General features: G+C 42.4%; 1 protein-coding gene across 4 annotated transcripts in view; it reads right to left on the bottom strand.

Annotated features, from left to right (window-relative positions):
* LOC310754200 (vascular endothelial growth factor receptor kdr-like) overlaps positions 1 to 27380 on the bottom strand; it is a 187663-nt gene that overhangs the window by 56125 nt on the left and 104158 nt on the right. For all 4 annotated transcript variants that reach the window (XM_083595809.1, XM_083595808.1, XM_083595811.1 and 1 more), the window contains exons 11-13: positions 23752 to 23872; positions 10695 to 10803; positions 2863 to 3156 (exon numbers count right to left, since the gene is read on the bottom strand). In XM_083595809.1, the coding sequence (XP_083451935.1) occupies positions 2863 to 3156; positions 10695 to 10803; positions 23752 to 23872 (524 nt within the window). The remainder of the gene's footprint in view (positions 1 to 2862; positions 3157 to 10694; positions 10804 to 23751; positions 23873 to 27380) is intronic.

The raw sequence follows: 27380 nt of genomic DNA, 5'->3' as shown, positions 1-27380 counted from the left end.
ATAGTATCACCTTTATGCATTCATTTGGGTCATATCCACACCATATTTATTTAAAGCACATGTAAACTACATGGCTTACCCCCAGAGAATCTTGGGTACTGTAGTTTACTGCTCAGAGAGCAACAATTCCCAGCCCTCTTTAACAAACTACACATCCCAGGATTCTTTAGAGGAAGCAATGTGCTTTCAAGGTATGGTGAAGATGTGAACTGTGGATTTGAAATGTGGATGTGAACTGTTAGTTTTATAAAAAAAATTGTTTGAAATATCGGGATCGCCGTCCGTCCCCCAAACAGTTCTAATGTCAGCACAAGGGTGTAAGAACACAATGAGAGCCATGCTGGATCAGGTTAGACACCCATTTAGCCCAGCATCCTGTTCTCAAAGTGTCCAACCAGATACTTGTGTCCTACGGACTGCAGCAATACCTCTCCCACCCTGTCCCACCCCCCCTCCAGTCCGGGTTGATATCATACTGAGTAGGCAGAGCTGAGTCAGATCAAGTCCATCCAGTTCTCACACCCAGGTCTTAATGGTGCACACCATGTTGGTTTTATAGGATTAAGAGACCTGTTGCCTTTGAAATGTTGTTGGGATTACAGCTTCCAGTAAATATTGTTATCCATCAGCCATGTTGGCTGTGGCTGATGAGACAACATCTGGATGGCTACAGGTCCCCTACCCCTGCTTTAGCCATGGTGGCACAGCTCACGATTGCTCCCTAACAACGGAATGATTGTGCAGCCTAAACTTTTTCAACACTCTGACAGAGAAAATCTCCAACTGCTGAAAAAATAAATAAATAAATCCACCTGTACAACTACAATATTTTGGTTCAAGCGAATGACGGACACAGCTCTTTGAAGTAAAGTGTTCTGAGGCACCTGGCTGCAGATAATGACATCCTGACAGGGAGAATGCTGTTGCTGGAATTGGATTTTCCGAAAAAGCTGGAATTGGATTTTCCATTTGCTCTGCTGGAGAAATTCTCTCTGACTCAAAGAACATCACAGCAAATCAAGTGGCCAGGTAGAGAGAAGCAGCTCTCTTTTAACCTTGCTTGTCACATTTTAATCATTCAGATAATTGTGGGGCTGCACTTCACTTTTATATATTTTATTATTTATTCTCTTATATCTATAGCCCATCTTCTTCCATCATGGAATCCAAGGCAGTGTACATGTTGTTCCCAGAGGTCTCCCATCCAGACACTCACCAGACCCAGACTTACTTTGCTTCAGCAAGGAGGTGGCCTCATGGATCTTCAGGCTGGACACTGGGGACATTTGCTACAGTCTTGTATTGTAGCTGGCATGGAGGAATTTGTTTGGGAGCCAAGACTCTCTGTTGACTTAAGAACTTGGGAGAATCACCCAATTTTCACAGTCCCCCCCTAACTAGCATAAACCGAATGGACCCCAGGATGCAACTGGTGGCGGTGAAGGATATCCATTCCTGCTATCTTTGAGGTCAAGTGGAGAAAATCTTCAGTCACTAATACCATGCTTAGAAAGATGGGACAACTGAGATGTGTAGAATTTCCTTTTTTCTTGGTATGTTCTTGGTATGTTAAGAAATCTGACAAGGACCCTTTGACCAGCAGGAGTCTTTTATAGGCTTAGATAACCATGAACATTCCTTAAAATCACAAATCAAGTTTTAGAAATTGCAAGATGTGAAAGTATTAATCTGTCTCATAAAGGTTTCTTTGGATAGTATTCAACAAAATACTTTTGGTTGCACAATGAACTTCCCCTCCCTCTCCTCTCCCCATGCACCCCTAAATCTATTCTGAGGGTTCCCTCAACCTTCCAGATCAGATTAGAGAGGGCCATGGGGGCACATGGGCAGAGGAAAAAGAGGAAGAAAGAAACTTCTATTCCACAAGTAGAAATTATTGTGCTAGTGAATGTACTTTGTTGGATGCTACCCTTAGTCTTTATCATAGTCCACGGCCATATATTTATTCCTTCAATTATGAGGCTAATACCACAGGCTCTTTTGAAAATAAGAGCTATGATTTTCAGACCTTTAGCATACACCATGAAATGTACAGATGTGCTTTATGAAGGCCTCAAGGTTCAGAGCTCTTGTGAGATTTCAGTGAGATCTCATGTGATCTTGCCAGTGGTGGTGTGAAGCTGCTCTTTGGTGTTCCACTGCTCAAGGCAACTGCCTCAGCCCACCTCATGGGTGGGTGGGCACTACTCAGAGATATCTAGATGGCCATTCTGGGAAACAGGTTACTATACTAAATGAACCTCTGCTCTAATCTATCAAGGGGTGCTCATATGTTTATATCTATTTGTTTTCACACTAAAGTCTAGAGCCACACAACTTGTGACCCACCAAGCCAAATACAATATATCAGACATATATTGAAGTTGACCTTGACAAAACCTCTTGCTGTTTTCTTTTTGTTTGTATTTCTACTTCTTGTCTGGGATTTCAGAAAAGTGAGACATGCACTGTGCAAATCACCACCTCCTGTTTCAATCTTTCCACACTGAGTTTCAGTGAATGGTCCTGAGTTCCAGTATTGTGAGATAATGAGAAAAACTTGTGCCTGTCCACCTCTTCCCTACATCACATATAATTTTATGCACCTCTGTCGAATCCCTCTCAACCCAAGCTCTTTCTACTAAAAAAATCCCTAATGTACCTTTTCTGAACCTTTTCCAACTCTATGATATCCTTTTTGAGGTGAGGCCACTGTATACTAGAATGATACACAGTAGTCCAACTATTCCACAAATATGCATAATGATATTTGTAGTTTTATTTTCAATCCCTTGACCTGCCCAGGTATGTCCCTGTTCAACAATGTTCCCTTGGGAAATCTGGCCACCCTACCAGACTCACCTTTGATGTTGAGCATGGTGTTTTTCTCCAGCCCCTCAGTGCTATTTGGGTGGCTTCGAGCTCTGCACCTGTATAGACCAGCGTGGGCCTGCGAGACATTCTTAAGGCCCAACGTCAAGTAGATGGAATAGTTGTCCACCTTCTTCTGCATCAAAGCATCAGGAACGGCCTGCAAGGTGGGGTTGTACCAAGACAGGTGGTTGTAGATGTACTTGGAGGACTTGCAGGTCAACTGGACATTGCTTGCTACAATGGCTGTGATTTGTGGCTCAGTCTGTAGTTGGGATGGCACATCTGGAAGGGGGGAAAGGAGGACACTTGCAACCATGCTTGAAATGCAATTGAGAAGATGGATAACTTCTTGTTTTCAAATGGCAAAAAAGCAATGGCACACAGGAAGCTGACTCAGACCACGGGTCCATCTAACTCAGTATTGCCAAGACATACAGGCAGTGGGTCTCCTGGGTCTCAGCAGGCAGGAGTCTTTCTCCAGCCCTGTATGGAGACTCCAAGGACTGAACCTGGGACCTTCTGCATGCATAGCTGATGCTCTGCCACTAAGCTATGGTCTTTACCAAATGAAGTGCATATGGACTAATGTAGTTTGACCTGAACAATGCTACAAATGGGAGGGGCAGGGAAACTGTGTGTGTGTGTGCCAGTTGTCAAACACTCTCCCCAGCCTCTGACAATATTCGCTCACTCTTTATGTGGGTGATGTGGTATTTGCGGCCTGCTGCCATCTGTTGCACCACTGGGTATCGCTTCTGGCAACTGCTAGGAGACAAATTCCCCTCACGCCAACTGCTGGGGGGCAACTCAAGGGGCCAGGCCTGAGACTGATTCCAAGGAGTCAGATCCACTCCCAGGATTTAAAAGCTGGTGTGGCCTCCCCTGATGCAGCAAGTCTGTGGGGGCTGTACCCACTTGATGTATGTCATGGGTCAGTCCCAAAACTGGCCTTGCCCCCGGTTTCCCTCCGGCAGGTGGGCTGGAGTTGATGGTGACTAGCCCAGTGCCAAGCCTAACTCATTCACATCTGTCATCAATAAACTTGTGGCCTAATATTAACCCATACAATGTTGTTGGTGGTCTTTGGTTTTGCTGAGACGTCCTGATGGAGGCAGGTTCATGGCACCTGGGCATACAGCCAGGCCTTAGCCTTTTTTATAGTCCGAAATTACCTGGCAATTATCCTCACAGCTGCTGAACTGAGACTAATACATTTTCCATACACATAGATTTCTCTGTTCCCTTTTTAGGATTGAAACTAACAGCAGACTGGGCACCCACCATTTCTTCTACCTAAAACAGGAGTATGGAACCTCAAGCCTGGGGGTCAAATGCAACCCTCTAGGCTTCTCTATACAACCATTGGCTCTTTCTCCAGACCACGTCCGCCCCAAGACACCTCCATTGCTCTGCTCATTTTTGCCACTGGTCCCACCCACCACTATCATGCAGACCCCTGGAAGATTGCCCATGGGGGAATGTGGGCCTCATGTTGGTAAAGGTTCCCACCTAAGACATAAAACCCTTGTGTGCTGAGTCATTTTAGTCATCTATCCCAGAGAAGACCATGGCAAAACTCAAAACCTTGCTCACTACTATGTAGAATTTCCCTGCTAATGAAAAGGTGTTGTTTCCTGGTCTAAATTTGGATTTTGAGTTATTTTCTTGCGATTAACAAGCAAGTTTATGGCTTGCTCCTCTAAAATAAAACACTGAAGGTAATAAATTCACTATTAAAGTCAAGCAATAACTATATGATAAAAACTCAAAAAAGGGCACAAAGAATTCAATCCTCTATTCACTTACCTGGGAATAAGTCTCACTGAACTCAATGGAGCTTACTTCTGAGTAGTTATATATAGGACTGCACTGTAAAGTAATACTTTATTTTTATGACTTTTCAACAGCCCCATGTGTTTGATTACCAGCTCTCAATAACTGCTGGCTTTTATATTTTCAAAGGAAGAGTGGCCATTGCTTCTTTATCCCAGCAGCAGTACGTAAAGCTGCACAAACACTCGCTCCACTCCATCCTGTGATGATTACAAACTGCAGAATGGGATCACGTCCAGTAGCAACATCTTTCTCCCTGCCCCTTTTCCTCTGTGGCTTAAAATCCTGCTCAAGGGGACTTGAAAGCTCGCTCACAATATTTCAGTCAGTGCTAATAATAGATATTACGCTACTGATGTTTTTGGGTTGTTGTTTGTTTTCTACCCTAATGGATCAATATAGCTACCTGCAATGTTTGTCTAAAATAACATGGAAATCTGATGTAAAAGCAGCAGTCAAAACTTGTGCGAAACTTTTAGAAAAAACCCATCATCCAAAAAATAAACTGAAATAAAGTAATATTTAGGCAATGCTAAGTTAGTCAGATGCAAATGCCCAGGCCTGGCTCCTGATGGCTTCTCTCTGGCCTGAGATTGGTGAATCTGTCAATTTTAGTTTCTCCCGGTTTCTTTCTTTCTTTTTTTACAGTTTTCAGTTTCCCCATATTCCCACATCAGTTTGTGACTTAAAAAAAAAAAATTCTCATGAAAATTCATCAACATTTTTGTGTGAAGTTGTCCTAATACAGTTGTACCTTGGAAGTTGAACAGCTTAGCTCCTGAACGTTTTGGCTCCCGAACATTGCAAATCCGGAAGTGAACTATTTTTGGAAGCTGAACATCCAAGGTATGACTGTATTCATATTTTTACAAAGCAAATTCCCCAAATACAATCCATTTTTAACACATTATTTTCACTAATATATGCATTTTCACGCACACTTTACACCAGTATATGCATTTTTGTACACATTACTTGGTTGGAGAACCGCAGTGCAACATCTGCAGAAGTGCACATTTTGAAGGGGGACCCTCAATTCATGTATTACATCAGAAAGTGCAGTTTGCATAAGCTCACCTTTAAATGTGCACTGAATAGAATTTCTCCTCTACCCCTAGGCCTGATCTGGCCATGTTGCCATTCACTGAACACCCCATTAGGCCTCTAAATGGCTATTTTGCTGCAGGCATCTTCATTTACCCCAAACAAAAGGTATCATAGGTCTATAGGCTTGGGCATTGCATTTGGGATAAATAATGTAGTATTTGGCAGAAACTGAACTGCAGCAGAATAGAAACAATGCTAATTGTGACAAGTGGCAATTCCTGCCTTCTTACACTGCCTATTGTAACTAGGCTCTGTTTGTATGAATGGTAACATACAGGGCAGGTCCATGACCACGTTTGTCACGTGTACGTAAAGATACACTGTCAAGGCCTTCAGCTGAATGCATGGAATCCATGGAAGGATCTCTCTCCAACACATTCAGGTTTTCCAGACCAGAATTAGTAACACTCATTTCAGTCTGGAATCAAGAGCTGTTCAGGGATTCCAGATGAGGGCATGCAATGGTTTGTTCAGCTGAGTTCCTCTTCCCTGCTTCTCTCAGCTAACATGTTGTTTGTTCAATGGACTGTAAACAAACTTCTGTAATATAGATTTATTTCACATCAACACTTGCAAGTTGTCAGCTTGAAGGTGGGTGTGAATTTGCCCTGGAAACAACACCACAGAAAACAGGACATACCATACTTTTCCGTGTATAAGACGAGGGTTTTTTACTCTTAAATAATGTTCAAAATTGGGGCTCATCTTGCTCATATTGCAGAGGGGGGAATGGGCGATTGGTTGTAGCCACGAGGAGGTTGTCAGTGGTGATTAGATGGGTAGTTAGTGGCTGTGGCAAGGGCTGCTGTGGATTGGCTTCCACAACTGCAATGGTGTGTTTGCTTGCTGGCTGCTGGTGTCGATTGGGCAGATGCTTTGTGGCGATTGTGACGCATGTGATTGGCAGCGTTTGTCAGTCTGGTGAGTGATTTTTTGCAAAAAAAGCTCAACAACCCTGGGCAATCCCCTGCATTTTCTTAAACTGGAGTCTCCAAAAACAGGGGGTTTCTTATACACGGGGGTGTCTTATACACAGAAAAATATGGCAATTCCCCAGGTGATATTCAGCAATTGTCATGATGGGTCATTTTGCTGGGAAATATATAGTTTGGAACTCTGAAATGAATGAATGAATGAATGAATGAATCAAAGCATGTTTAACTCCGCTCTACAACCAAAAAGGCTTCCAGAGCAGCTTAAAGATCAATAACAAGCATCTCGAGAGAAACCTCAGAGAGCTGTTGCCAGACAGGGGGGAACATTTTTAAGCTCAAGGGCTACATTCAACTTATTTTATTTTTTAAGTGCTTGTCAGATGTAATTTAATTCAGTTTGATTCTCAATTATTTCTAGGGCTGACACCCAATTAAAGAAATCTGAGTTAATGTATGGGTTTTAGTTGATTAATCAAATTAATTCATCAAAATGTCTGCATGTTTGCAGGTGAATAAGATAATATTGTGAAAGAAAGCCAAAAAGCAGAATTTACTTAGTTTGAGATGATGCACACACCTGTAACGCCATCTAGAAAACGCTTTCCCTCATGTGTAAGGGATAAGGGTGAGTGTGTAGAGCTTGCCAAACTCACACATCTACTACATGTTTTGGACCCATGAGCACATCTGCAAGCCAAATAAAATTATTTGGGCATTACCAACACAGCCTATTCTACTGGCTGTAACATAATGCGTCTCTTGAGGTGAACTTCAGCAGGGAAGTGGGGAAGTAACATTGCAGGTACTAAGGAAGGCCTCTGTGGGCGCATGTGTTCTGAGATGCTTCCCTAATGTTACCTCCTTGTCACCATCTAGAGGGACAGTTTTGCACTATAGCACCAGAAAAGTGGAACAACTCCCACCTCACCCCTAGGAAATTGTGGTATGAAAAGTTACCGGAGTTCAGCAGAAAGTTATGGGACCTGCACTGATCAGAAACAAAGCAGCGTGATTGCCCCCCAAACCTTTGGAGGCACCAAAGGTTGCCTCCAACCTTTAGAGCATTGAAAACAAGAGTGTAGAGCATTGAAAACAAGATTGTGGCTAATCACTCTGATGGCATCATGAGCACAAACTGTCATGAATGCATAACAAAAAGGAACATCTGGACAATCAACCAAAAAGTTTTTAATTAATTAAATAGCTTTCTCCACCCTGGTGTCCTACAGGTATTTCAGACTATAATTCCCATCAGTCCCATCTTGTGCATGTCTGGCACTGATGAAAGTTGTGGTCGGAAACACATTGATGGTTCCAAGTTGGGGAGGCTAGATTAAACATGGTGTCCCTATTATGTAAAAGGTTGAAAAAGGTGAAAACCTCTTGTGTCACTCTGCATACCATACCTAAGGAGGATGATTCACCTTGAGAGTGCATCTTCACTTTGATTGTTTGTTGAATGTCTGTGCTTACATTGTCCAGACACATAAAATATAATTCACATCTTTGCACTGAACAGATGCAAATAGCCTTTAAAAAATCCACACACACAACTCACTACCATAAAGCATGTGCTATGTGACATCTTCTAAAAGTAGCTGAGCATTTGCTTTCAGTTGTAGTTACTGTAATTATTAATTGCTATTACTGCAATTTGGGAGCTCAAGTGTCCAGGATTCCTTACAAAAACATATAAATTATTCCAATGAGAAAAGGTAAACTGTCAGTATATATCAAAAAGGAAGTCTGGTTCCATTTGTTTTTACAAGGAATTAATTGGCTTTAATTTCCTGTCCTTTGCACAATAAACTGCATAATTTAAACCCTCTGTGCTTTTGCAAGTTCTGTATTTGAGCTTCCGCAGAGCAGCTGCATTGCTTACAGTGAGAATGGACAGAACAGCCCCCTTGCCAGCCTGAAAAAGCACAGGCCCTTTTCATGTGTCTCATAAATGTGTCAGGAGAGGATAAACTGCCTGGGGCAACCGTTTGTAACTGTCCCCATTTGGGAATCTGGCAGCAAATCTTATCTTATGTCTGTTAGGTAGGACATTTAAACTTTTGTGTGAGGAAATCAAGTGGCCCTCAAGGGACACAATCGTACAGCAAAGTCCTCTGTGCAAGCTCCAGTAAAATTAGTCGGACCTGAACAGGCTTTAGGCATGCATGGTTCTGGCAAGTTCGGTTCGCGAAGATTCTCATTTTCCCAATATTAAATTCAATGCACCACACTTCTGCATCAGGGCGGGGCCTGAAGGGCCAATAGGAACTGCTGCTGCGGCTACCACCCAGGAGGACTCCCCTGCCTGAGGGCCCCAGTCCTGCAGCTCAACATCTGGCCCAGGGCTGGGCCTGATGGCCTCTATAGAGGACTGCTGCCGCTGGGCAGAGAGGGCTCCATTTTGTTTTGTTTTGTTTTTGTTTAAATTGCTGTTATTTTTTACCTATGTCATTTTAAACTTTGATATTCATGCTGTATTCTTAGTTTTAGTTTTTGATTTATGTGGAAATTGTTTCCCATTTGGTTGTGTATTTTTTGATGTGGTTTATTTATTGTTTATGACTTTTGTAATTATGTAAATCTTGTTATGCTGTAAGCTGCCATGAGCATTGTTTTTTTTAAATTGTGGAAAGGCGGCATACAAATAAAAAATGATGATGATGATGATGCATCAGCTTGCGAATTCATCAGCATTTTTGTGCTACTTTCTCCTAACAAGCATATTTTTAATGCACTTGACTAATGTACTTAAAAAAACCTAATGTCCCCATATACGATGCAGTTTTATAAGTTACTTTCACCAAAACATGCATCTTTATGCACATTTCACCAAAAATGTATATGTCGTTTGGTTGGACACAGTGCTATTTTTCCTGGATTTGAGAGGTGTGAATTTCTCATTAAGATGCAAATGAGCTTGATATTCTTCTCCACCCTTTTCATTCTTCTTTGCAACATTCCTAACAAAGGAGAAATCCTAGCATACTGATGTTGGTGGCTGTGTGTATGTGCTTAGGATTCAGGGCAGGCTGCTCTCCGCTAGTGGAGGAGAGCACTGCTGATTGGTGGAGGCTCTGAGATGGAGTAGGACTCTACAACAGGACATTTTGGAGGTGGAGTTGGGCCAGCCTAGGATTTGCCAGTTCTTTGCCAGGTGGAGTGAAGCTTCTGATCCAAGCACCTCTGTTGCACCAGCTGGGAGCTGGCTCAGCAATAACGTCTGCAGGAGCCAAAAGGGCTCCCAATTCACTGGAGACTCAACATTCAACATAGATGCCTGGGACAGTCATAACTTTGTAGGTAGGGCGAGCAGCACAGCCATACTTCATGTTCAACATATGGACCCTCTTTCCATGGGAAGAGAGCTACTGATTGTGTAGCGGGGGGAGGAATGGAAGCTATGAAGGTATTAATGAATTTGAGAATTTAAGAATGTGTTCGTAAGCAAGCTGGCCATGCAGCTCTGGGCTGAGTGGAATGTAAGATCTGTTCAAACCGATAACCACAGGCATCTTTGACAAGATTACCATACATAGCCTCTGCCACAGAAGACCCTGTTTTGCAACCTTGCTATTGTAAAGTGGGACATTCCTACTCTTGCCATGTGTATCTCTTTGTGCTATGTCACAATGTATGTTTAATGGAAACAGAAGTGTGTTTCAGCTGTTGGCATCCAACTTACTTCATTTGCTTCATTTGCATGGTGAGAGTATGTCGGAATGCAATGCAATGCTTTAATAAATAAACATCCTGCTTGACTTACAGTTGGAGTCTCGCTCTTATTGACCACCCGGGCTGAACCCCAATATTTCCCTAGCAAGTATGCCACATTCTGAAGCAGTCATGGTGTCCAGTGAACCTGAAGTATATGTATGGATGGATATATGTGCACTGCTGCAGATGTGCTTCCAGAATATAAGGTGTGAAGGCTTATTGGTACCTTACCTGAGACATAGAATCGAATGCTTCTTTCTTCTGTGCCAACCTTGTTGGAAGCCACACAGAAATAGACCCCAGAGACATTGCTTGCTGTGGTTTCCAGGGTGCTTATGATCTGCCACGTGGGGAAATAGAAAAGACAGCCTGGTTACTTTTAGAGATCATGGAATAAGCAAATCTGCAGAATCTTTCATGCAAAGGACCTAAGACTCACCTTTGGGGGATGAACAGCAGAGGCATTGTCAAGGGAGGACAGGGATAAAGTTTAGCCCAAGCAAGGCAAATTTCATCTTCCAGTGATACCGTTACAGATCCTCAGATGTTTTCAGCTACAGGTCAGATGCAGGTTAATCTACTTTACTTAAATATTGATACTCAGGAAACTGGTGGTGCAGACAGGGCCTAGCTTAGGGTAACAGCAAGGATGAAAAATTCCAGGAGTTTTCTACTTGAAAGGGGATTCTAGTTGAGGTCATTCCCATCTTGCATGCTTCTTACACACATCTACCAGTCTGTCACACATTGATTTCACACTTTCATCAATGTAGCTTAGAGCTAAAAGATCCACATTAGCTAGGGAAACTTTGCAGTTTTAGGCCAGCCTTCATCATCCTGATGTTCTCCAGAGCATCATAATCATATTCCAAAACATCTGGAAGGGCACCAGGTTGTGGAAGGCTATTATACACCCTTACCTAAAAGTAAGTCCCATCAAACTCAATGGAGCTTACTACTGAGTAGACATTCCACTGCCAGAGAAGGAGCTGGGATCCAGGATATATTTCCCTCTTCTGTGTCGTTTTAAAATGTACATGATATGGTCTATCCTCCCACCTGCCCCGATTCTCGGTTCCATCTCACAATCCAGTTATGTTAGGCTTGTGAAGATGAACTAGGGGCAGGGGTCAAGAAAGGAGTTCAGAATATATCAGGCAGATGAAATAAGAGAGAGAGAATCTCCGTACTAATCTAAATCCAAGCTTACACCAGTGATGTGTCAGTCTTCTGACCACAGTTCACCCCCCAAAACTATCTGCACCTTCCAAGTAGTTTTGTAGAACATAAAAAAAAATCCTGAAGGTGCTTTTGTTTCATTTTGTTAGTCTTTAACAAGCACATTGGACAAGCCCAAATAAAAGAAGCCTGCCTTTCCTTCCCTTGCCAGTCTCCTCCTTCCACAAGCAAAACAAGCCTTACTTTGGGGGAGTAGGGGTGGTGGCAAAGTGGTAGGGAGGGTTCGCTTCCACACAGGAGAGGACCCACAAGGTCCCTCTTTACCTGGAAATTATACCTGGTGAGTCACTTCCTGCCAGGGACCACCCTTGTGGATCCTCTGCAGAATGGGATGAGGATTTTGCCTGAGAGTCTCAAGTCGTTCTGTTCTTGATACCAAGATCCCTTTTGCTGACAGGGTTTGAATGAGAGAATTCCCCTAAGCCTTATCTTTGTAGAATGCTTTGCAAAAAAAAGTATCTCTGGCTATTTTCTTTAACACCCTACACCCAATATGCACAGTAGGTTCCCTCTCCCTCTTTGTAAAACGTTCACCTTGAATGCATTTGTAGCAAAAGCTAAGCTTCACTTTTCAGCTAGAGCTTCCAAACCAGGCACAAGGGCAGCTCCAAATAGAGTACATTGCAGTAAACTAGCCTCAAAGTTACCACACATGGACTTCAACTGGTCCAGACATGACACCCAACTCTGACTCCCAAACTGCAATATGGGACCAACTGGGCAGTCACCCAAGGCGCAGAGCTCGGAGGAGTGCAGTACTAGCCTTTGAGGGGCACAGTTTTATACAGATTAGTTTTTGTTATATCTTATAAATTACTGAATATTTATCTTTTATATTTTGAAGAATTTTATCGTTTCTGAAATAATTCATGAATTAGAATTGTTCTTTATGTATATGTGAAATAGATAAAGACCATAGAGTTGATCGGAGGTTATGTTACATATTTCTAGTAAGCCACGGCTGATAAAAACTGGCCACCTGTAGCTCAGTACCACAAACAAAAGGCAGAAAAAGCTAAGGAGCAGGCAAAGCAAGAAGAGTTCTTCCTGAAATACCTTTATTCACAGAAAGCAATTGAAGAACAAGAATACGACTGTACTCTTCTTGAAGCTAGCACAGAGGGAGCTGAATGTGGTGCTTCTACTACAAATTAGATACGTTTCTTGAAAACACACATAGGAAAAAGAGGATGTCAAGAAAGCGAGAGTAATGCAAAGTCTGCAAAAGAAGAAGGTATTGTGCCTGACTTGAATTACAGTCACCTTGTTAACTGGCCCAACTATTGCAGTGATAATTTGTGACATCTTATAACAGAACATGGACCACAGCAGGTTGTATCACATGATTTCTCCAAAGACTAAAAAAGAAGAAGATTTTCTTCTATACACTACAGGCGGAGACTAGCAAATAGTGAAGAAGTATGCTGTCAATGGTTGACACGTTCAACCTCAAAATATGTGGGTTTTCTTTTTGCTGTAAGTTGTAAGTGAAAAATTTGGTAACCACCCCTACAAGGAACAGGTTCAAAGGACTGGGGACTTATCCACACATACCTTTTGCTCCAATCTTTTGAGGCACAGGTCTGCCCTTCAAAGCTCTATGTCTGAGCATTTTACTTTCTGCCCCAGAAATTTCCTTGTGGGCTGCAGGGGTGATGATGGTTTTCAACAAGTTTGGATATATGCTACTGAGAATGAGGCCCAGGAAGAGGCACCACAAGATCTAAAGCAGAAATTCAAAGCAGGTTTCTACTATGCTGCCTCTGATATGGCTAAACAATCTATTGAAGAGATTCCAACAGCTACAAAACCATAATTGCCTATTTGGCTTCACGTATGATATATACAGTATCAACAAAACATCTGCTGAAGATGTACCTAAGGCCTGCAAGAATTTGGAAAAACTACTGATGCAGATTTTCTGTGCTGTGAACTTATAACAATAGTTCAAATGCCTAAAGGTGTGCTTCCTTTCGTATTACAACAAAAACTCCTGGATAATGTGCCCAATGTTTCTCTTGCACAAAGGATCTTTCTCACACTTCCAATGTCAGTGGCATGTGGTTGCTCAAAGCTTTAAGAAAATGCACATGCTCAACAATGTTGCAAAGGAGACTAGTTGGTTTGGAAACTACATCAATTGAACATACCCAAGCCTCAGCACTTGACCTGAAGGAATTGGTGACAAAATTTGCGAAGGAAATGGCACACAAAATGAGACTTTTATGTGCCTGAAATTGAAAACCTTTAAGAGACTTGAATTTCAACATCACAATTCACAAGGTTATTCAAAATGATTTGTGTGCTAAAACATTTTCTTCTGTATTTGAGAAAGTTAATCAAAGACTGTTGTGTTACTTATTCTTGCAATTTAAAGCAAATTTAGCAGTTTCAAGTTTTGTGCTTCTAATTTTTTCTACAAGACATCTGTTTTTGAAAATCGAAGTTAGCAATTTTGGGGAGTGGTGTGTTCAAGTAGTTAGCCTTGCCTAGAGTACAAAATAGCCTGCCTCTGGGGCTACGGTTGGCCAGAAATATCTTTTGCATTGAAAAAGACTTTTGCTTTTCTTTTGCCGTTTTGCAGCACCCATGGAAAGGAGACACTGCTCAGACACTGCAAATAGTGCTCCTCTGTTTGGTCAGCCATCAGGGCAGAAACTACTTTGCCAAGGCCCACCTAGAATGGCATCACAACCGACCTATGGGTCCCGATCCACTAGTTGAAGACTTATGGACTACAGTGGTCAGACTAACTATTATATCTTGCAATGGCCAACAAGGTGCCTTCCTGATGTTGTTGAACTACAACTTCCAACATTCCCGACAAACTGGGAACTTCCGGGTTGGCGCCTCCGGCAATGGCGGAATTCCTCCGATCGGGAGGAACCCGCTCCGTGAGAAATAGGGTCTGAACCGCCACGGCGAAGGCGGAGACCCCCAGAAATCACAGGCGGAAGAAGCCTGTGAACTTGGGATTCGGCTGGCACCTTTTGCGCCCCCCTACTCGCGGGGAGACCCGGCAATGGGAATCCGGAGCGACATGGGGTGAGCGGCGTGGTGCTTTGAATCAACCGCTTCTTTCACGGAGTGAAGCCGCATTGCCGCTGTCGGGGAGCGCTGACTTTTTTCCTGTGGACAATTGGATTTTAAACAACAACCCGTGAGCAGAACGGAAAATTGGACATTTAAATAAGTTAATTTGGTACCGAACGGGGAAGGTTCAAACAGGAAGTCCACCTCCCCTTTCTGTAAATAGACTGAAGCAAAGTACGTGCTAACTAAGGTCTTGGAAAGTTTTATGTAAAGGATCCAAAACTCCACTGATTGAAAGTATTTAATCCCCCCTGGAAGCGGGGGGAGAACCTTTAGGAGAAGGTGGAATTTAAAATTGAAGCACCATGTCTCTGAATCTGGGAGCGGTTTGTAAAAAGTCCATCGACGGTAAACAGGATAAATTTGACAGGTAGTCTAAAAGAAGGACATTGTTTCCATTGTCCGCTTCTGCGCTTAAAAAGAAGAAAAAAGTAACTAAAAATTGTTACTAAACTTACTTTTGGAATTGTGCTGGAAAGGATTGATACAAATGAAGTCTGGCTTCCTCTAGAGGGAGCATTGGGACATTGTTACAAGAGTGCAGCTGCTAAGATATAGACTGTGGGAAACTAGTTTTGACCTTGAACATCTCAAGAATGTCAGCTAAGGAAGAAGTAATCTCTGCACTGAATAGGACAATCTATTTGTTGGGAAAGTTGCATAAACAGATAGATGTCATAGCTACCAATATTGACATCTTGGGAACAAAAGTGGGCAGCAGTACAGAAGTGGACAAGAATCCGGCACAAGAATTTATTTTAATTGAACAAATTGATGAATTGGAGAAGGAGAAAGTCGCTGTTGTTGAATATAATGCAATACAAGGGGGAGCCTTAACCTTACAGTGGCAAATGGAGGATTATAAGTTGAAGCCCTATATGACTGTAACTAGGAAAAGCCAGATTGTAAAGAGGGGAGCCTGGCCTGGTTTGGAAAAGGAAAGTGGGAGAGATCCCCTTATGCAGGGATCAACCGGCTTTTGGGGCATGGATGTGGGCCAGGAGGAGCTTGGAGCTTTTGGGGCTTTTGGACTTGGAGGATTTGTGAAACAAGATTTGGAATATTTTGTGGGCCCTAGCTTCAACTATGGAAATCTGGCGGACTGGTTAAGAAGGAATCTAAGCATCATTGGGTTGGAGCTCCCCCGAGATCTGTTTTTTAGCATTAAAGATTATCAAGAAGATCGGCAGAAGGGACGTCAAGAAGAGCCTCGGATATAAGATCTCCAGGTTGATGGACTGTTGGAGGTTGATGGAACTGACGGCAGGGGCCGAGACCGGGGAGGGGAGACAGCGGGGAAAAAAAATTGGGAACTTAAAGTGTATATATGGAGATTTTTTCCTTTTTTTTTTAAAAAAAAAAAATTTAATGAGAGATGGAAAAATCGTGGAATGAAAATTCTATAACCCTAGGGGAAATGTCTTAAGAGATTAAGTTCAAATATATTAGTTTTAATTAGAAATAAGATTAAATAAAGTAAAAATGGATGGTTAATTGGTGAAAGAAGAGAATGTAAAATTGCAGTATATTAGGATGGATTATTAGGATAGAAACAAAGATGAAGGATTTGCTGAAATATTTAACTGAATTGGAATACATAGAGGGTGTGTGTGAGGAAGTCAAGGAAATAAGCTAAAGAAAGAAAGTTAGGTAAAGGTTTGATTTGTTCTTTTTTTCGATTGTATCTGTTTTTCTTTTTCTTTTTATCTTTATTTTTATTTTTTATTTTTTTATTATTTTTTTGATGTGACTTGATTTTATGTACGGATTGTGTTCTCTTTTTTGTCTCTCTTTGTAACCTTTAAAACTTGAATAAACATCATTAAAAAAAAAACAACATTCCCGACAAACTGGGACTGGTGGAAGTTGTTCTCTAAAAACATCTGGAAGGAACCTTGTTGGTTATCCCTGCACTTAATAGTTTGGTACCAAGTTACTTGAAGGACCACCTTTACCCATATTAGCCTGTCTGGGTTAACCAGGGTCCCCAGACACATGCAAACAGATGTTTAGAGATACAGAGGCATTGAAACAGACATATGTCTTACATGCCCTCCATTCTTGTGTGGGAAATAAAGGTGTAACACAGGCAGACATTCACCAAACCCATTTGCTGCATAACTGCCTTTACTTGCAAACAACTCTTGAGCCCAGAAATTTGCAGGATTTCAGTGGGGAAATGAAAGATTGAGAGTGATTATCTTTTAATAAGAAGAATCCCTTGAAATGATTAAGTGCCAGCCTTTCACTCAAGCTTTCTTCTTCTGCGTAAATCCCTGAGATCAAGAGTTCAGTTATCTTGGCAAGGATCTAATGCCAAAGTTTTAGTTGTCTGCATGCTCAGGTCCTCTTTCAGTTGCCAATACAATAATGCCACACGTCTCCAGAATATCACATTGTGCACATGATGCTATATGTCTGCATGAGCAAACCTATCTGTGGATTTCCCTTTCCTGCATATTAAATAGTAAATCAGAAAACTGAATTCATATGGAAATGGTCAGGACGTCAGCACTGGTAGCTTCTTTAGAAGCCAGGCACTTCCTGCTTGCAATCAAAAGATACAGAATGTCCTTAATGCTCTAAGGTTATCTGGAATATCGCTCTTGATTTTAGTTTAGAAAAGGGATAGACATTGGGGTATTTAAGAGCGGAGTCTAGCTCACAGTGGCTTTTTAAAGCTGATCTGCCCCCTAAGATCATCCTGGTTCTCAAGGAACTCCTTTTACATTTTGTTCTGTTACCTTTTCACGGTGCAAATGGCTTAGGGTCAGACTAGATGTGACTTTTGTCTTTGCTGACTTGACAGTGGCTTTCCAGCATTTCAGACAGCAGTCCTTTGCAGCCCTAACTGGAGATGTCAGAGATTGAACCTGGATCTTTTTGCATGCAGATATCCTTTAGCTACTGAGCTGCAGCTCTTCCCCTAAAATAAATTAATATTTCCGCCTTCCTTGCTCTGAATAAAGGTTCAATTCAAAAAAGAACTTAGGAAGTCACTGTATACCAAGTCAGTTCATTGATCCACCTAACTCAGGACTTTATACATTGATCAGCTGTGGAGCTCCAGAGTTTTCAGACAAATATCTTCCCCAGCCTTACCTGAAAACACCAAAGGCTGAGCCTGGATATTTCTGCATGCAAAACATCTCCTTTGCTAGTGAGTTATAGCCATTTCTCAGTGAGGAAGCAGCTCTAAGAATGACTCAGACACATCACTTAAAATGTTGTAACTAAATTGCAAATTTGCAATTAAAAAGATCCTGATGTTTCATTGATTTGATAACATTTTTTTAAAACAACAACAAAAAAACCTGATTATGCCTCATTTATATGCTCAGAGGGTTGAATGCAATGTCAAAATGTGCGGCTACGCCCCCTCAGTCCAGATATGGCCTGCACTAACACAAACGATAAACTGCCTATGACTACATAATGCAGATGTTTGCACAGATGTACCCCAGCTGTTATTTTAGGTGCTTAGAAAAACCACCTCGGGTTGGAGAAGCCCCACTTCCATGAAATCCGTCTGTGTCTGGCCATGAACTGCCGTTGGGGATTAAGGGATTCTTCTTTCAAATCTCGTCTCTTTGGAACAACTTTAAGGCACACGTTTTTTAAACGTGCAGAGAAAGATGATCAAATAACGAGAAGAGTGGGATAAAGGCAAGCAAACAAAACATAAATGCTGAAAAGGATAAATCCAGCGCTGCAAGATCAAACCAAAGCCTCTTCTTTCCCACTTCTTGTTTTCAGAAGTGGACAAGCCATTGCTTCCGGAAAGCCCACAAGCAGTGCTTGGAAGACATTCCCTCTCCCCTGCTGTGTAACCCCAGCACACTGCACCCAAAGAAAGACTGCCTCCAAGCATGAAGACTCTCTATAGCCATTGTGGCAGGCAGACACTGACAGAGCTATGCTGATCATAATTACTGGGGGTCCTGAATTATAGATTAAGGCATGGATGGAGAGCCTGCCACTGCCCCCTTGATGTTGTTGGGATTCCAACCATCCCAGCTGCAGTCAACATGACCAACATGACCAACATGACCCTGTAGGGTCACAGGTTCCCCATCCCAGGACTGAGGAAGAGGCAGTAATTTGGAGCCAATTAAGCAATCCCCCCCCAAACACTGTGACTTTGTAATGTGTCCTCTTCTCACACAGAATAGTGTAGCCCTTGGGCAGTGCCAATGCTATCACACTAGCAACAAAAGCTTCCTGTTTCCAGCTTATGACACACTATACTGTAATGAGGAGTGCATGGCCTGCAAAAATGGAGTCTGATAAAGATTAGTGTGGAACATGAGAAACTACCTTATATTCAGAACACCGATCCATCTAGCTTAGTATTACCTATGCTGACTGGTAGTAGCTCTACAGGGATTCAGACATGGGACATTCCCAGTGTTACCTGGAAATGCTGGGAATCAAATCAGGGACCTTATGCATGCAAAGCAGATGTTCTGCCACTGAGCTTCAACATTTTCTCCTCCCCATTGGGTGACCCTGGCCTGCTAGTCATCCATGGTTATGGCTACACACAAATACTGCATGGCAAACTTTCAGCAGCCAGTCTATCAAGCTGGATCCCAGAATCCACTCTGGATTCCAGAATTCTCTTCTGCAATGCCTGGAGGATTTCAGGTAAAATAGCTGTTCTTCTCACAAGTACTTGTAGTACATAAACAGGTGCTTCATATTCCTACTCAGAGCCTATACATACTCTTTGGTTCTATGATTCTGTGTATGAATGGACCATAACATGATGAAGAGAAATTTCTGATTGTATCAAAGCCAGGTTGGATCTACACTGATCGGGATAACATTATTTTTAGAAAGTAATATAGCTCTCAGTGCAAATTTACATTGGCAATAGATCACTGCTCTACAGTGCCTTCGAGTGTCTCATGTTTATAACGCATCTTTTATGTTTTCACTGACCAGTGTAGATTAGTCCCCAATGTGTTTCAGTGGAGCCAGCTGCCTCAGGGTTTATCCACACTTTCCTTTTGCCATATGCTTTCCAGGCAGAGGCCTGTGGTTTAATGCCCCATGCATAAGCATGGTGTTGCTGGTTTTTTGCCCTGAGCTTTCCCCGCGAAAACCCAGCAAACATCAATTCGGGTTTTCTGCAGATTGACGTTGACGCCAACTGAGCTTTCAAGAGCAGGTTTTCATGGGGAAAGCTCTAGAACAAAAAAAAAAAAAAAAAAAAAGGAGGTGGGGAGCTTGGATACTGAGCTTAAAATCGCAGACCATGCTTAGAAAGAGTGGAGGAAAGGCAAGCGTGGAGAAGCCCTCAGTAATCTAATTGTGGAAGTATCTGTGGGATATACATTCACATAAGAACAACCCTCTGCTTTGAGACTGGATAGATTCAAGTACCATGTAGTAACCTCCTCTTTGCAGAATCAAGTATTCTGCTTCTAAAATTCTAGAATGCACACCCTTGAGCCTCTAAGAAAAACACAATACATGACATGGTTATTTGCCCCAAAGGAAGGCTACGCCATCCATCATGTGTGAATAAGAAATAGCTTTGTCTCCAGGACTATTTGCAAGATTATTCTGCAAAGGCTAAAGTGATGAAGGGGCACGCTCTTAAATTGATCTTCCAATTAAGCCTTAAGAGACAGGAAACTGCAGTCAGCAAAAATAGACAGGGCTTGTATGACTCCACACTTTTCAGTTCCATAGTCTCATCCCCACCCCCATCTCTATTTTCTCCCTTGCAGCGAGGCAATGAGGGTGAGTAGGTGTGGGGAAAGTAGGTGGGAAACAGTTCAAGCTGTTGGATACTGTCACAGTGCTGTGATAGAGATGGTTATGGGAAGACAGAATTGGCAGGTTTACACTAGCGTCATTCAGCGACTCCCTAAATCTGCCAAGTGCATGGCAACAAGCTAACGTTACTGCAAGAAAAGAAATCACTATTAAGCCACGGAAGACAATTCACCTCAAGTCTTAAGGATGATGGCATGTCCTCTAAAGCAGGCTTCCTCAACCTTGGGCCTCCAGATGTTTTGAGACTACAGTTCCCATCATTCCTGGCCACTGGTCCTGCTAGCTAGGGATCATGGGAGTTGTAGGCCAAAAACATCTGGAGGCCCAAGGTTGAGGAAGCCTGCTCTAAAGATTACAAAGGGGGCCTGAAGCATACTAGAAACTTTCAGGAATGAAAGAAGTTTTACTGCCGCCACCACCATCATTGGAATATCTGGTCTGAGGGTTGGGTTGTACTGGAGACAGAACCTAAGAGATGTCTGCTGCTTCCAAGCAAGGTGTCAGGCATGCATATACCGTATTTTTTGCTCTATAAGACTCACTGTCCCCCTCCCAAAAAGTAAGGGGAAATGTGTGTGCGTCTTATGGAGCAAATGAAGGCTGCACAGGTATCCCAGAAGCCAGAACAGCAAGAGGGATCGCTACTTTCACTGCGCAGTGATCCCTCTTGCTGTTCTGGCTTCTGAGTTTCAGAATACTTTTTTTCTTGTTTTCCTCCTCCAAAAACTAGGTGCGTCTTGTGGTCTGGTGCGTCTTAGAGAGCGAAAAATACGGTAACTCACTCCTGACCCAGGAAGGGAGCAATGACAAAAAACAATAACAGTGCAGGACTCTTTCGAGGCCCTGAAATTGTGAAGTCTTTTAATAAGGTCTAAACTTAATGTAGCTTGCCAGCTGCTTTATGTGATAGTTAGTCACACTGTGAAGTGTTATTAAAACACACAATTTTAATAAACAAATAGGAGTTATGAACCTGGCGGGGAATGCTGTGCCTTGCCTATTTTATCACCACAACCACCACCACCACCAGAGCAGGGTAAGCATCTCCAAGCCGTGTGTTTTGTTTTGGTTTTTTAATAACCATTTTTGTTTGTTTCTGAAATTTCTGCATCCTTACAGGCCTTTCAATCTCCAAAATGGAAGTAGGCAGCAAGTGATTCACTGGAGGCTGAGGAAATTTGTCTCTCCAGTGAGGTCTGTGATGCGAGGCTCTTGATACAGTACAAGAGAGTCAAGGCACATAGGAAAGATTATCAGATCTGAGCTCATGCCAGCATCACAGCACAGTCAATTAAAGCCAGGCCACCAGAGTCTCTGGCATTTTTGTTTTATCTGGCTTGCAAAGCACCAATAAAATTACTTGCTAGTATATGGTGGGAAATGAATTGGTCTGTTTCCTTAATGTTCTATTTCTGGAGGTAATTGGCACTGATAAAAAGAGGGTGGGGGAAGGCTGGAGGCAATAGGGTTTTCATCAGTGTGTTGTTTATAAAATTATATTCATTATCTGAAAGTTTTGCTTAATGCAGACACCCTTGGACTTCATTAAAGTGTTTGCGCAGGAGTTTTTTCTCTAATGGGCCTTCACAGGGAAAATGCTTGAAATCCAAGCCTCAGATAGTTTAGCTTTATGAGTCTTAGGCACAATTACCACAAAGGTTAGGAACCAAAAGGAAAACCAATACTGTACAATTCGCACATGTGCACACACATACAGTTTTTATCGTGGTCTAGGGCAGGGGTGGGGAACGTTTATCATCCCAAGGGCCACATTTCTTTCTGGAGTACCTTTCAGAGGCCGTATAGGTAAGGCCGAAGGCAATGTTTGCAACAATTGATGTCACTCTTATCTTTGTACAGTAGGCTACATCCTAGCCATATGAGCCAGATGTTTCTACCTACCTGCACACACACACAAACACCTTTCCATCCCCCATCAGAGAGACTCTTTTATGAGACTGGTAGGACTGGGGTGTGGGGAGGAACTCCTTCTTAAACCCTCTAGAGACCCACTGCCATTCACCACAGATCTGCCTTCCACAACCTCTTGTCTGCCAGATGTTGTTGGACTGCAGCTCTCATCATTCCTGACCACTGGCCATGCTGGCTGCAGAGACTGATGGGAATTCAAAAACCATCTGGAGTACACTAGGTTGAGGAAGGCTGGTGTAGACAGTACTGAGCTGGATTTTTTAAATCTTATTTTTATTGATTTTCAAGATAAGGATACAAATATAAAGAAAAGAAAAACACCCCCTAATACTGAGCAAGCTGGATTAATGGTCTGACAGGTAGGTATAAGGCAGGTAGGCAGACAGCAACATAACTATAGAAAGGGCTTTTCCCCCAGCTGGAATTCAGTTCCAGCACCTCTCAGATGGGCACCACTGCCATTCTAAAAGAATGAGGGAGGTATTCATGGTGAGCTCCACCACCATTTTTTCCCTAGAAAAAAGCACTGATTATAGATATAAATGCACATAGATAGATGGATGAAGACTACAGAAAACCAGCCTACATTGTCCTAACCACACTGTCCCCCAAAAAAGGGCATTTCTCCAAAACGGGAGAAAGTGAGGTAGGAATTTCATGCATTTCTGCTTTGTTTGGGGTCGGAACCATGGAGTGAATAGCAAGTGTGGCTGGAATGGTGGAGAGCAAAAAAGAAAGACAGCTGAGCATTTGGATGAGATAAGGGATCTCATTAGCTGGGTGCCCTTTGCAAGAGTTCTCATGGCTGGAAGCGCTTCTTGCACTTTCTCAGGCTCAAGACCAAAAAGCTTTCTGAGTGAGTTGTGCAATTTCTGAGAGCTTTAAAAATAAAATGAAAACCAGGGAAGGGGGACAAGTGACATCATCACCACAGTCGATAAACAGAGAAGATTTGAACATGATCCCAGGGTGGAAGAATTCCAAGCACGTCAAAAATTCAGCACTAAAAGGAAATCAGTGCTTGAGATGTTTGAGAAAGGAGGCTATGTTTTATTTTATCATTACTAACACAACTGGATGTAGCTGCGGTTGTTATGGGGAGTGAACAGGGGGAAATTGTAACCGATCGTATGTTGGTTTTTTATATTCAAAAATTAATTAAAAAACAACAACACAAAGAGAGAAAGGGGGCTTTTGAGTGAAGCCACTGAAACTGCAGGAAATCAATACTCCGTACCTTTAATTTATTGCCATGTCTTATGTACTTAGGTTCAATGGACTTGATTTTATTTGCTGGGTAGGTGATTTCACGGCCAATGGTTTCTTCCACCTTGATCCTTTCCCCTCGTTGCTTGCATCTGAAAATTTTTTAAAAAAGAAAAAGGCAAAAGAATAAGAATAAGCTGAAATGGCAAATCACATAAATCTGTGCACCTGACTTGAGACATGGCCATTTTTCTAGCATGGCAGCCAAGAAAATAAGAGTTAGGGTTTGAAGTAGGAGTGAGGAACCTGTGGTCCTCCAGTTGCTGTTGGACTCCACAACTCCCATCAGTCCCAGTCAGCACAGGCAATTCTCAGGGGTGGTGGGAAGTGGAACCTCCTAACATTTGGAGGGCCACAATTTAGGAAAGCCTGGAATAAAGGACATAAGAAGAACCCTGTTGCATCAGGCCAAAAGCTCATTGTTGGAAATAAAACAATAATGCTTGCAATAAATTACCTGAACCAGTGGGGGGGGGGGATGATAGACAGAAATGCACTGGTTCCTTCTCTTTTAGTAACCACCTGTTGGAAAAGTAGACTTCTTCTCCTAGTGAATTAGCTCAAGCCAGTTGCAGTATTAGTTAGCCCACGTGTGATTCCATTTTGGCCACATGTAAAACCCATCCTTAGAACAGCTTTCTTTGCCATGAGTAATAAACATTACATTTTCTTTACACATTCAAGCAGTCTCACCAGACCATTTCTTTCCTGTACACTACTGCAATATATTTACCAAACTCCAGAAAGTTCTGGGCCCAATGCCAGCTTACTAAAGCTACAGAAGGTTTCTGAATGAAAGAACAAAGGCTCAGGCCAACGTTAACAGGCATGCCTTGATCCCAACGTTGCAGTCAGGAGATTTCCATGCTTGGCTGTACATAATCTAGTTGCATTTGAATGATGAAGGACTTGTGGAAATGGTGAAGACTGAAAAATCTGTGTAAGGTGCTGATACCATTGCTGGATGGGAAACATATAGGGCAAAGACTCTTTTAATCCAATGTTTGGCTAATTTCCAGCAAATACACATGAAAAATGAAAGTATTGAAAAGGGAGTGTTTCTAGCCTTAAAAAATCTATATGGGAAATCAGGAATTAAAGATCAGATTCAGAGTTACAAAGAATTGTTTTCTGCTTGATGAAGGGAAGGAGATTGTTCTATGAAACAAATGGAATTATTGCTAAATTTGATGGTCAAATTAAGCGTTCCTGGAGGAAATCTAGACCACCACCCTGTTATTACAGTGGCAACCATATGCTTATGAGAAGCCCACAAGCAGGAATTGAGTGCAACAATACTCTTCCCACTTGCAGTTTCCAGCAGCTGCTATACAGAGGCACGACTGCTTCCAATGGTGGAGGAAGAACACAGGCACCCTAGTTAGTAGCTTATGTATTTTTTACATACTGCTTGCACCTTTGCCAGAACAGGGTACCAAACAGGTTTGGCATCATTGGGCACCTGCCAAGGACCACATCCAAGGAAGGGGCCTTTCCAGAGTCCTCTTGGACTGGCTAACCCCCCTGGCTATCTCGGCATGATCACCTGCCCTCTCTGAGGACATGAGCAGTGATAAGAGAAAGGGAAAGAACAAGTAGCTTCCAGTTTGTCTTACACTACTCTGGATGGTTCTATGAACTGGGCCAAGAGATCAAACAAGCAGATGTCTTATACTAATTCAGGTCATTGGTCCACCTAGATCAGTACTTCCTACACAGACTGACACTAGCTCTCTGGGGTTTCAGGCAAGGATCGATCTTTATCCTACCTGGAGATGTCAGGGATTGAACATTGGGACATTTTGTACGCAAAGCAAATGCTCTAACTGCTGAGCTGTGGCTCTTGAGAGGTGGCAAGAAAATCAGTATTGATGACAGTGGCAAAGATGAGGTAGGCCCACACAGTCCCCGGGACTAGGCCATTGAAAATAAACAAATGAAACACAAATTCAGTTATTATTAGAAATATAAATATAGAATACCTGTTCCCAGCACTAAAAACTGCCCTTGAACAAAAACAATGGGGCAGCTACTTATTTTAACAATATCAGGTAAATAAGGTGATTTTTTGATTATTATTATTTTGCTACACTACAAACACCTTTCCATTTAAGGAAATTATGCCACAAATTAATAATGGAGCACCTGTTTTGCAAACAGAAGATGCCAGGTTCAATTCCTGGCATCTCCCTGAAGGGTGGGATGTCCCCTGACAGCCGCTACCAATCAGTGCAGACAATACTGAACTAGAAGGGCCAAGAGGCTGCATTAGTATAAAGCAGCTTCCTCGGCCCCTGTAATTTCCTGGTGGCTTTTGCAGTTTCCTTCAGACACAATATCACTCAATGAGTGCAAAGGAGACAGAACTCTCTGTACGCAGATTGAACAATGTCAGAAAATCAGGACATTAGAAAATAAAAATGGGAGCAGTGGGGAGTGGGGGTTAGGGGAAATGAAATAGCAACAGGAAATGAGGGAAGGGGTGTTTTTCTCACAAGAGGCTTCCCCTCCAGCTTCTGTAAGGAAAGATAAGGCTACTTTGGAGGTCAAGTGGAGATACAAACACACTTTGCCATTGTGTTTAAAGTGATAGAACCACAAGCTGGGCATTTTCATTATTTGGCTTAGTTTACACTCCTGAGGTCAGCAGAAACACTCAAGATTATATTACTCTGCAATCCTGTTTGTCCATTGAACAGGGTGGGCCTTACATGTGAGTAAGCCTAAAGAGGACTGGACTGTAAAGATGCTTAAATCCCTACTTGTAAGGCAATCTGCATGCAAAATGTGGCGATGTGGCATTTTAGCTAATGCATTGCCATGGGAAGAATGCCTGACTTGTTCTGGATTATCTAGACAGACTTCAATCTGGTTTCAGGTCCAGTTTTAGCACAGAAACAGCCTTGGTCAGCCTAACTGATAACAACAGACGAGACGCTATGCAGATGTTGCACTAGTGCCTTGAAGCAGTAAGGCTGAAAGGGAGTCAATAATCTAAGGTTAAATGCTGGTAACGACTGGAGGTGCTTTGGGTGGGCGCTTCCAATATTGGGTAATTATGTGGATGATCTGTTCTGGGAGGGGTTGCACTGAGGGAATGGGTTTGTAGTCTGTGGGTACTCCTGCAGTGGTAGTCAATGAAGCTTAACTTAGAGGAGACCTAATGAAATTAATGAGCATGAATAAATTGCAACCATTAATTTCAATAGGTGTATTTGTACTGGATTCCAACCTGTCACCAGGGTCCCAAGTGGAAAGGAGTGCTTATGCCAAGCAAAACCAGCATTCACACCACAAGTTTAAAGCACTAAGATTCCATTATAATTCTCATGCCTTCTCACAAAGAATTCTGGGAGCTGTGTTTGTTAAAGGTGCTGAGAGTTGTTAGGAGACCCTGATTCCTGTCTCAGAGCAACAAGTCCCAGAGTGGTTTAACAATCCCCCCCTTCGCAGAAAACTCTGTGAATTATAGCTCTGCGAGGGAATTAGGGGATCTCCTAGCTACTCTCAGCACCCTTAACAAACTGCAGCTCCCAGAATTATCTGCAGGAAGCCAGACAAAGTGGTATTATAGAGCTTTAAAGGTATGGTGTGAATGTG

The sequence above is a fragment of the Podarcis filfolensis genome, assembly GCF_964270895.1.
Source record: "Podarcis filfolensis genome assembly, chromosome: Z".
In the NCBI taxonomy this organism is placed as follows: domain Eukaryota; kingdom Metazoa; phylum Chordata; class Lepidosauria; order Squamata; family Lacertidae; genus Podarcis; species Podarcis filfolensis.
Note: the sequence above shows the minus strand (reverse complement) of the source record. Positions and strands in the feature narration are given on the sequence as shown.